The following is a 12385-nucleotide window of genomic DNA, read 5'->3' on the forward strand; positions in this document are numbered from 1 at the left end:
TGTTTTGAAGAGGAAATACGGCGACAGGGTTAGAGTTGAGTATACAGACACTGATTCGCTTAATGTGGTCATAGAGACCAATGATGTTTATGAAGATGTGAAAAGCATGATTGAGCATTTCGATACCAGCGACTACAAAGAAAATAACCCCTACGACATGCCCCGCGTAAACAAGAAGGTCTTGGGCAAGTAGAAAGACGAGCTCGCCGGTGTGGTGATGAGGGAGTTTGTGGGTCTGAGGTCGAAGATGTACGCATACGAGGACGAAAAGAAAAAAAAGCGGAAAGAAGGCCAAAGGTGTGAAGAAGTCCGTAGTAAAACACGAGCTGACGTTCGACGATTATAAGACTTGCCTGTTTGACAGTGTGGACATTTATAAAACAATGAACTCCATAAGAAGCGAGGGCCACAACCTCTACTCGATAGAGCTGCACAAAAAGTCCCTATCTGCCCATGATGATAAACGCTTCATTCTAGAAAACGGCATTGACACTCTTCCGTGGGGGCATTACAAAGTGCCGATTGAACTAGTCGCAGAGCTGGAAATTCAAGCGGCTGAAAATATAGATTAAACATATTTTTTTTTTCAATTACACCATTCAGTAGTCTCTTTCGGTGGATGCATATCTTTTATGATTGTTCAAAAATGCATCACTGACATTTTGGTGTTTTCCAATCATCTCCCAATCCACTTTATATCTGTGGTTGTGAACAAATTCCTCTGTTAGTTTTTGATATTTGCTCAACACCAGCCAACACTCGTTGTCGAAATTAATCATCATTTCATTGAGTTCGCTTTCTGAAAATGTGCGAAATCGTAGTAGAGTCGCCCACACCAATCGGTGTTGATACATTCTGATAAATTCAAAAGGCGCGTTTAAGGCATAATACCCCGAAAGCAGACCCCAGTCGACATGGCGATCGAACCTTCTGACAAAATTGTCTGTGAGAACTCCTTTTGGTTCCCTGTATTGTTTCCAAATCAGCGTTGCAAAATTATCCATTCCTATATTAGTAATTCGTATTTCATATATTAATAATTTATTCAGGCCGAAAGCGGTTTGTATTTTAAACGTTTGTTGTACACTTTTTGTGTTGTAAAAAAAAAAATATGAATCAGAACATTTTAATATAATTCTTATTAATGTCATAAGTGAACCCCGCTTCTGAAATAATTACAACGTAAGCGGTTGTCCCCTGATCGGCTATTGGACTACTTACGGTGTTCGTAAAGTCCAAATTTATTTGAACGTCGTTTCTGTTCGTGTCGCTGCTAAACGGATGATGATGAGTGTCCACGACGATCAGTGGGTAATTATTTATAAAGTCCACATCGTTTAGATACACATCCTCGTCTTTAAACAACACCTGTCGTATGGCGGAGTAGCTTTCGTATAAAACGCCGTATTGTTTGTCCGTGATGTTCAGGTTCTGCGGCTCTTGTGGATAGCGCAAGCCATTTATTTTCACACTGTAGTTTTTTATATTGACACTGTCGAATTTGCTGGGGTCCTTTGTTTGATCGTTCTTGCGATTCGTCTGCAGACCCACGATTACGAATACGGGGTTGGAAACATTCCTGAATATGTTTGATACATCAAAACTAAACGACGAGCCGAATACGCCAAATTTTTCGACACACTGCCAAGTATAATATCTGTATTGCAAGTCGTTTTTGTCGCTCAGCCTCCTGAGCCCTTCTATGAGCGGCACCTTCTTCACGGGGTCGTATTCGACGAGGGGCACCCTCAACACAAAGTGTGTGATTTTAATCTTGCCCTCGTCAGCCGTTTTTGCAGCAGGTGCAACGCCTTCTGTCCAGCGGAAAATGGCGTCATTGTCCTCGGCGCGTGTAAAGACGATTTCGAATCCGCCCTTATACATGGGGTATAACTGACTATCGAAAAACGCCAATCCCAAGTGGGAAAGTGTGCCTATGGCCTCAAACTTGCCTCCCCCTCTGTCGAATTTCGATTTGAACCCACTGCTGTTGTAGGTATTTTCGCCAGATTTGCTGTACGTCGTCAACGCCTTGATTGTGCTAGTGATGCCCACCTCGTCCACAGAGTCGATCAGCTGATTGTGTTTTCTCAGTTCGATTCTTTTAAACAGAAATGCTGCAAAATTGTCTATGAGCCTGATCGGATCCGCTTGGGTATAAGCCCCACCTGCCTTTTTGACCACCTCGCCCTGTATATGGAACTGTATGCGTCTGTCGTAGAACGAATCCCCGTGGTCTAATTTGAACACTATATATTTATTGGGCGAATTAAAGTTCAGATCCGACACGGGCAGCACGGTGTTGTATTCACACCTCTCGATCTTGTCGGATGCCTCATTATAATATTTCTCCATATCTATATATAGATTTCGAGTTTTCAATCCCCAATAAAAAATATAAAACCTCACAATGTCGTTTTTAAGAAATCAACACAGAACACAAAAGTTGTAACAAATTCATCTTCTGTTGAACATGTGTATATATTTTTTTCTGTCCGACACTAAACCGTTGTGTCTACAACTTTTAGACAAAACAGAGCTTATCCCATTTTCCTCCGAGAGCGCTGTTAGACACTCGTTTAAAGTCGAGATACCCTTTGGTCCAGCGATAGCTTTTTCCATCTTATCGCCCAAGAGCTTAACAATGGCGAGTTTCTCATTGTTGAATCTATTGTTGCCGGCCTCTTCCTCGGCCTGTATGAACTTTATTCTGTCACTCAGTTCGTTGTAATCGTCTATATATCTGTATTCCACAGGGTTGTTTGAGTCTATTAGTAGACCCTTACCCTGTGCTTTAGAGTCGTTTTTAAAATCCTTCCATATATCGCTTATCAAGTTTGTCCATTTCCAACCGCCACTCGACTTGGGCCTACGCGATAAAGGATCGTTGTTTCGATACAGGGCGTGCGTCTTAATTAAGATGTCTTTGTATTTTTCAAAATCCTGTGAAGTGAACACGCCCGCGCTTATAAGCCTCATCTTCGATGAGTGACCAACAGCCGATTCGGAATATATACCGGGGAGTTCCGCCCTCGTCAAGAGTTTCCACAATCCCGGAGTTCCGACATATCTGTCCATCGTTTTGTCTAAAATGATGTCGTTGTTTTCGATCGACACAGGCTGTGATCCGATCGCGAGTTTGTTGTTGTTGAAGTCGTAATAGAAGCCAAAAGTTTTGTCATTACTGGATGCGAGACATTGTTTTGCGATGCTTCCGATATTTTCATTTTCTGTGAATTCGCGGATCGAGCGATTTTGCTGTTCCTCAGCTTCCACAGCCGGTGTAGGATTTTCAAACAAGTCCTCTGGATCTTTAGGTGATTCTGAAGGGACATCACTCCTACTGGGTGTGCTAGATAGTCTGGGTCGAAACGTGTCCGCCGGTTTTCTGATGACCTGTATGCGTTTAGGTTTTCTTTCAAGCTTAATAGTTTCGGTCTGTTCTTTTATCGCCTCAACAATAGGCTTCTGAATTTCCTCCCGTTTACGTGCGTTATCGGCCTCAGATACTCGTACGGTTTCAGAATCACTCTTTAATTTGTCCTGCAGCTTATCCAACACCCTAGCCTCATTAACAGTTAGGGGTTTGTTTTCGCGTTTAGTCGGTAGTAGCATTTGGTTTTTCGGCTTAGTAGAGAAAGTCGGGTGCACACTGAAAACGGTTCTCATCTCTTTTGCCTGTTCTTGTTGATTTATTCCAACATCTGTTTTCCACTGTTCCTGCAGTTTTTCAATTCTTCTTGCTGCCTCAGAAGTCATTTCGTCGGGCCACTTTTTATCCACCATCTTTTGTTTTTTTATCAGCGTCTTTATAATGTCTTTATCGTCGGTTTTCCTCTTATTTTTCATATCTATAAATGTTTCGACTTTTCCAGTTTTATTTCACAAAAAAGGTTGAAAACAAAATTAAGTATAAACCATTAAAACCTTGTTAATTTTACATTAAAAAACATCATGTCTTCATATGTATTATGATTTAAAAAAACACTGCATACACAAGGATTTCGAAAATATCACGTATATATAGCGTTTATTGTTGGGTCTGCAAAGAAACACCGCATACACACGGATTTCGAAAATATCACGTATATATAGCGTTTATTGTTGGGTCTGCAAAAAAACGCTGCATACACACGGATTTCTAAAATATCACGTTTAACATCAAACACCCCCTTTAGTAATATCGTTTGTCAATGTGTCTTTCAGGTTGCGCATATATTTGCCATTGTGCGGCTTTTTAGTCATATTTATAGACAAAAATCCAAACGGCTCGCTCCAGCATTTCTTACACATTGTTTCAAATTCACCAATCGTCATATCGGCGCCCACAAAGTCGTCATAGATACGCTTCGTGTAGTGCTTGTTCTGCTTGAAAACACACAACAGGTTCACGTTGTTACGTATGACTTGCATATCAACCCTACCATAACTCTGACTCAGATAGACGCACGATAAGTTCCTGTGTCTGCCCCTGATGAAATAGCTTTTTATAACATCTTGCTTTTCCATCAAACAGTCGTCGAACACAACAAGTGAGTTTTTCTTACACTCCTCCAAAGGGGGTAAATCTTCACAATTGCTAAAGAAATACACAATCTTCCTATTCAATGTCCGCTCTATATCCGTGTACTTTTGACGTAATTCCACGTATGCCTCTTGTTCAATCGATTTGCTAAATATATATAAATTCCGAAACAGCACGCCACTAGGGTTGTAAATCAGATTCAACAACAAGTTCGTCTTCCCACTACCTGAATTACCATTAATTAAACAGCGAAGTGGCTGGGGTATGAGATTGTATCCGACGCCTCTTCGTGGTAACTAACAATATTCATCACTTATATAACCCCACTGCTGATGGCAATGGTAATTTTAAGATGTCTCCAATGTTTTGATTATTCGGTGTATTGGATATTCATAGCTTAATCGATTTTAATAAATGGAATTTTTGTTTTTGAAATATTTTTTACAAATGCCAACATATCAAAATTATCATCCATAGTTGCTGTATTTCTATTGCATTGTTCGATGCCCTCATCTGTTAGTTGTTTAAGTGCTTGATCAATTATCAACTCATCATCATGGATGTATTCAAATTCATAGCAGATTTCGAATTCTAAAGGCGGCACACACCTTTTAGCTTTCTTCAAACGTCTGTTTTGAACATCAATAAATCTGTATATTCTTTTATTAGAATCTGTGTTGATACTTTTAAATAAACAAAACACTTGTTGAGTCCTATTTTTCATTATATTTTTATACATTAGTTTTTTTTCTACATGTTCGATATCGCTTAGACTGGGAAAAAGTTCTTCAAACAACCAACTTCTAAATTCGTCCATTTTCTTACTAGCCCCCATCAAACAGCAAACACCCCGCTCGTTTATGTAAACAGTGTTGGGATGTTTTCGTATAGTGGATTGTGTGTCATGCCTTTTCAGTTCTGAGTAATTTTTTTTTAATCGCCCAATAACATGTTCGTAAATACATTTTCCCGGTCTCGCATAGCCCAGTATGGTTGCAATAGAATTTCCTTCAAACCACGGTTTGTTAGCATGATCAAGTATAATTGAAATACTATGGCCATTAAACACAAACTCATTATTCGCTATGTCGATTTTAGACATTATACTATATATACACGAGCACAAACAATCCGTTTTTGTTAGAGAACAAACTTGTGTGAATGTGTTTTAATACATCATCTAAATGAATACCGGTACACCAATTATAAACTAGGGCACCAGAGTTGAGATAGACTTATCTGTACAACTGATGACGCAGACCGGCCGTGCTTCTTATCTGGGTTCAGCTCTCGCACTGCCGCAGATACGTTTTGTCTTCTATATATACCGCAGTGTACCGTAGAACAGTGTACACACAACGGCAGTGTAAGTGTACACCGTAGAACGGTGTACACACAATGGCAGTGTGTGTGTGTAAGTGTTGTGTAACATTGTGTAGCAAACTCCGGAAAACCAAACAACTGTGTTGTAAGTATTCGAAAGTTTCAGTGTTTTAGGTGTCTGAAAGTTGAACTAGTTACACTGATATAAAACCAATATAAAGCATGCTGTTGAACTATCAGTTGCAATAGTGTCAGCAGAATGTACTGAGTGTGGTTTGAATATTGATCGTGAGTAAAAAAAAATATTAAAATAGTAAACTTTCATTAAATATTTCATCATATACAATTTATTGTAGTAACTCCTAACTTTTTCAATTGTCGTTTGAGAAATATTCTTCAGTAGTTTTTGCAAAACCTGTTTTTATAATCTTCTACTGTTCTCAATCTGTTGTAAACACTACATCGTGCATTTTTCTAGTACCACTAAGCGATTTTGTGCCCTTGTATACAACAAATACGGGTTTATCAGATCGCAAAAGTTTCTTTATATTGTTGGGTGTCAGTCTTGCGTTCCAACTCTCCGGAAGTCGAATTTTCATATTGCCACATATAATTTGAATCTGATCACCATACTTGGAACTCACAATTTCTATATCCTCTACCAAATACTTTTTATCAATCTCCAAATCAGCAACACTTATATAACGGCTTCTGTTTATTTTATCTAAGAAGTCCAAGAAGTCGATATCATTAGAGTTCTCCATGCTGTCTGCCTATATATATTTACATACTTTTACGACAAACAAAAAATTTGCATTATCTGTCGCTGAGTATTATAAACGGTTTTATAAAACCGAGGTCGCAATAAAAAAATAAACACAATTGCATCTTATGAATAAATTATACTCGTACAAAATCTAAATACACAATACTGTTCGAATCAGGATTGTGCAATAGTGTACCATTTTGATCAAACAGTCCGATTTGAATTTGTTGAATTTGATTTAACCCATCTTTTAATGGTACATAGTGGGGGTATTGAGGGGTTTCAGAAATTTTATAGCCATGTTGTGCTTTCGGAAAGAATTGGTACAATATCGACGATTCGTCATGTCTGTGATAATGTGTAGAATGGCTTGTATAACTGCTGTTTACAATATTACAATGGATTTCGATAACATCCACAGGCCGCAAATTTGGCGCAGTATCAGCTTTATAGTGATTAGATAACTCTGAATCTTTGTCCTCATTAAACCCCAACAAAAAGCGCATTGTGTTATCCATTTGAAACTTTAGTGGTGATTTTATAACGACACGATTACCTTCTTTAAGTATTTCAAACTGATTTATATCCACAGTAAAACTGGCTTTTTCCAAAAACCCTCGTATGTGCTTCTGTAGCGATTCCATTGTCCAATGTCCACTGTTAATCACCAGAGGTGTAAGTATGTTTTCAAAAGTCATACTAGCAGTTTGCACTAAATTATAAATGTTGTTTTCAGAATAAAAACCAATCAACGCTATCTGGTACTTTGAATTTTCACCCAAATGGATCGGGTGCTCCAAATGGATATTTAACAACGATGTATTTCCCGTCAGTTTTATAATAGTCATATCTAATAAATATATGGTGCAGAGAAAAAGTATATTCTTAATTGTTTTTAGGTAAACTGTCATATAAATCATTAATGCTTTCTCTTGCGTTTTCTTTTAGTGTTTTATAACGGGTTTCCAACTCTAGGATTTTATTCACAAGTTCATCCAATTGTAGTTTTACCACAACATCGTTTGCTTCAATGGCCTTACCAACACCGCTTATTCTCTTATGGTTTTGAATCTCGAGCACATCCACAGTATTAGTTGTAGTAGACTTTTTCGGCACAATGTGTTTTGTTGTTTTGATCGCGTTTTTAATGAGTTTTTCCAACTCTAAAAGGTCTTCCTTAATTGCGACATCGTTTTTGTCTATGGATTTAGCGGTGTTAACAATGCGTCTCCCTTTAACACTCAAATAGTTGCCCGATATACTAATGCTATTCACCAAAGAATCGGTTGTTTTTAGATGCCCCATTAGCTTATCCTCTATTTGTTTGAACATTGTTTTAGCTCCGCTGTTGAATCCATTCTGTAAGTTCCGTATCTTTTCATCAACTAGAGATTCACTAACACCATCTGAAATACTCTGGGGTAGTTCGTTAAATCTGTTTATCGAAAGATAATCCATGTCTAAATATATACATTAAAAGGTTTGTTTTACTAAAATAAAAAAAAATAAAAATACTTTATTATAAAATTATAGAAACCAACATAACCATACATATTTGTTATTATTCAGAACATGTTCGATTTCATTCCAACTCGCACCATTTGAAAATCTCCTTAAAACCTCCAAACACAGATGACCACATATTGGCGGATCGTCATATTCCTGGTATCTATTCATATTGTATAATATACCATCGTCCATGTTCACATATTCTTTTAATTCCAACAACGGTGGTGCGTCTCCAAATGAGTCGAAATATGTAACTCGGTTGCCTGTTTTCATATAACAAGTCCAGTGTGTACCACCCGAATCTAAATTGCCTAGATTTATAATTCCACATTCGTTTGCACGCGGTTTGTTTGGCAAGGCTTCCCTCATAAAAACACCACGAAAGTTTCTTATTCGTAAAACATTAGCCCAACGCTCCAAGTCAGATATTGTTAGTGGGCTTATTTTTTTTTTGCGCCACTCAAGACCCTGTTCAGTTCTCTGTTTAGTCAAACCGGCACCACTTACGTCTTGATCTATCAGAGTATCCAACTCACTATCAATTAATTTCTTAAGCCATGGCACAAACTGATCTTTCAACAGTGGTGCAACTTTGCCTCTTATCAGTGGTGATGCAACTTTCTTAAAATAAGGAATATTGTTTTCAGCCAGCTCCATTACTTCCCGCAATAAACCGCCATCAATCATCTCCTTCAGTTGGTCATAATCGAAAATCAACCTCACTCCAGTGTTGTTTTTTATGGCTCTTTCCACCTGCTTATGTTGGTCACTATCAAGCGATACTTCAACATTACCGTTTTTCAGCTGTTTCTTGGAGAGATATAGTATAGCACGTTTGAGCTTTTTGTTAGCAATTCGCAATTTGTTAAGTTGATTCTTCGTCAGGTTTATCTTACGTTTATACCTCATTGTTATTATACTATATACACACTTTACCAATTCTCAATCGTTTACTTAATTAAGACTCGTTTGCGCATTTAAAGTCTATATTACAAGCACATCTATATTTCGATATATAGCAATGGAGTTGTACTGCCGCGTGTGCAAAACAAACACGGCGTCTGAAAACATAAAGACCACAAAAACTAGAAATAAAAGATGGTTGTCTACATCAAAATGTGCAGTGTGCGGCAGTGTGAAACACTCGTTTATAAAGGAGCCATATGAGGTTTTAGAAGCCAAGGAGTTGCACAGGCCGGTTATTAAAAAGTTCATTAAACGCCGAATAGTCACCAAGGGTATCGACGATTTGTGGGCTGCAGATTTACTAATAATGAAGCAGTACGCTAGGGAGAACAAGTGGTACAAGTACATTTTAAATGTCATAGATACATTTAGCAAATTCGTTTGGTCCGAACCTTTAAAGAAAAAAGACGGGACAGAGTTGACAACGGCTTTCGAGAAGATTATAAAAAGAGCAAACAGTGATGGTCATAAAGCACCGAAGCTTTTACATACCGACAAAGGTACAGAGTTTAAAAACAAACCGTTCAACAACATGTTGAGGAGGCACAATATCAAACTATACCATACAGAGAGTGAAGAGAAGTCCGCAATAATTGAAAGATATCATAGGACATTGAATGAGAAACTTAAAGTGAAATTCCAAGTCCGACAATCCCACAAGTGGTACGATATACTACAAGAAGTCACAGACGAGTATAACCAACACGATTATCACCACACTATTAAAATGAGACCAGTAGAGGTCAACAAAGATAACGAGGCTGATCTATTAAAAATGTACATTGAGCGCGAACACAAAATTCGTAAAAACAACAAGTTCGACCTCGGTGATAGAGTTCGTATCACGACAAAAAAAGATGTGTTTGCGAATAAATATAAACAAAACTGGACTTCGGAGATATTTACAATAGCACGAATTCTAAACAGTAGACCGGTTACTTATAGGATCGCCGATCAAAATGGCGAAGAAATTATAGGCGGGTTCTATGAAAAGGAACTGCAGAAGACTGCTCTCTGAATTTCTGAGGGTGTCCCGAGTCCCAGTCCAGACATTCAAGTCCAAAGAATGAACCCGCTCTGGGGGGCTATTCAAGTCCAAGGAATGAACCAGCTCTAGAAGGTTATTCAAGTCCAAAGAATGAACCCGCTCTGGGGGGCTATTCAAGTCCAAGGAATGAACCAGCTCTAGAAGGTTATTCAAGTCCAAAGAATGAACCCGCTCTGGGGGATGTACCCGCTCTGGGGGGATGTACCCGCTCTGGGGGGATGTACCCGCTCTGGGGGGATGTACCCGCTCTGGGGGGATGTACCCGCTCTGGGGGGATGTACCCGCTCTGGGGGGATGTACCCGCTCTGGGGGGCTCTCACCCTCACCCTGGGCTAGAAGCGCCAAATACATAACTACTTGTAGCTTTTAAACCATTCTGCTGCTCGTCCTCTCACACCTAGTGTTTCCAGCTTGAGTAGAAGAAGTTCGTGGTTTAGGCAGTCGAAAGCTTTACTAAAATCTAGAAAGAGGCTTGTTGAAGTGCTGCCTTCTTCTAGTTGGTTTAGTATGTGCTCTGTCAGTTGTATTAAGGCTGTGGCTGTCGATCTGCCTTTGATAAATCCATGCTGTTGACTATTGAGAAGGTTGTGTTCTTGAAGATGGTGTAGGAGTTGGGCTAGTACTATCTTTTCGATTATTTTTGAAAACGTTGATATTAGGGAGATTGGCCTGTAGCTGTTTCTTTCCATCGTTGGTCCATTTTTGTATTTTGGGTAGACTTTAGCTATTTTTAATTTATCTGGGAATTTTCCTTGTGAGAGTGATTTATTTATGAGGTCTGTCAGGGATATTACTATTTCATTTTTACAGTTTTTTAGAAGTTTAGCTGATACCTCATCAGTTCCGGATGAATTTTTCATCTTTAGAGATTGAATGGCCTTTTGCACTTCTTCTTGTGTGACCCGTCTGAACTGGAGTGTGTGATGTGTTGCTGGTAAGTGGTCTGTTAAGGCATTGGTTCTAGAGTTATTGTTATTTTGGAGTGTTCGGTCGGCTATTGATGAGAAAAAATCATTAAAACAGTTTGAAACTTCTATTGGGTCGTCTATTGTTTTATTGTTGACTTGAAGATGGATTTGGTTTTCAGTATTTGATCTCGCTTCCCTTTCTCGGTTTATTGTTTGCCACAGTGCTTTAGACTTGTTTTCAGCCTGGTTTATGTGAGCTGTGTTGTTTTCTTTCCGAAGCATTTTCAAATGCTGGTCGTACTCCTTTTTTTTAATAGTTGTTCTGGCTTTGTCTTCCATAAGTCCCGTTGTTTGCTCCTTTTCTAAGGCCTTTATATATTCATTTTTAAGTCTAGCCGATTCTTGATTCCAACACTGTCTCCTTTTATGTTGTTTAACTCTTGATGTTTTAAGAGGGCAGGCGTGGTTTAGTGTTGTCTGGATGATGTTGCTGAAATTGTTGTAGGCTTCATCTACGTCATGAGTTTGTATTATAGTTTCCCAGTATTGTTCTTGTAGTTGTGTCTTAAAGTTATCTATTGTTGTTCTGTTGAAGATTCGTTTATTTTCTTTGATGTTGTTGATGATCGGTTTTCTAGTGATGATTTTTGCGATTTGTGCGGTATGGTCAGATAGTCCTGATGTTATAACTGAGGTTTCTATTTGTTGATTATCAATGTTTGAGCATATCCAGTCTATTGATGTTTCTGAGTCACTTGTAATTCGAGTGGGAGGTAGCCTCAGTCTTGAGATATTGAAGGAGGTTAGGAGTTCTTCAATTTTTTCGTTTTCATTGTCATCAACTAGGTTGTTTACATTGATGTCTCCCATTATTAATATTTGCTTATCCGTAGTGAGCACTGTTTCCAGTTGTTCAGAGAGTATATCGATGGCTTGGTCTAGGTTTGCACTTGGTGGCCTGTATACTCCGAGGAACAGCAGTGGATTCCTGTTTAGCTTCAGTTCAAAGAGCACAGTTTCGCAAATCAGTTCTGTTTCCTCGCTACTTGTGCATATGAGTGATACATGCTTTTCCCAGCCACTTCTTAAATAAGCGACCACTCCTCCTTTGACATGGGATTTCCTTGAGAAGCCTCCAATAAGTGAGTAATTTTCTACCCACGTGTTTTGCAAGTTTTGTTGTGCTACGCCGTGCTCTGTTATTATGATCAGGTCCGGGTCTTCATCTTGGAGGAAGTGTGCTAGTCTATCAGTTTTTTTAGATAACCAATTTATGTTTTGGTGTAGAATTTTAAGTCCTTGTTGGCTATTAGGTGTTTGGAATTTTACTGTACGGAGTG

General features: G+C 38.7%; 1 protein-coding gene across 1 annotated transcript; it reads right to left on the reverse strand.

The window, feature by feature from the left end:
• Positions 1 to 10490: 10490 nt before the first annotated feature.
• Positions 10491 to 11915, reverse strand: LOC128997537 (uncharacterized). The gene has a single exon (XM_054423177.1). The coding sequence runs from the start codon at positions 11913 to 11915 to the stop codon at positions 10491 to 10493; it is 1425 nt and encodes a 474-aa protein (XP_054279152.1).
• Positions 11916 to 12385: the final 470 nt, after the last annotated feature.

Source organism: Macrosteles quadrilineatus, unplaced genomic scaffold (assembly GCF_028750875.1).
Source record: "Macrosteles quadrilineatus isolate MER2022 unplaced genomic scaffold, UCM_ALF_1.0 Scaffold_6__1_contigs__length_79288215, whole genome shotgun sequence".
NCBI lineage: Eukaryota > Metazoa > Arthropoda > Insecta > Hemiptera > Cicadellidae > Macrosteles > Macrosteles quadrilineatus.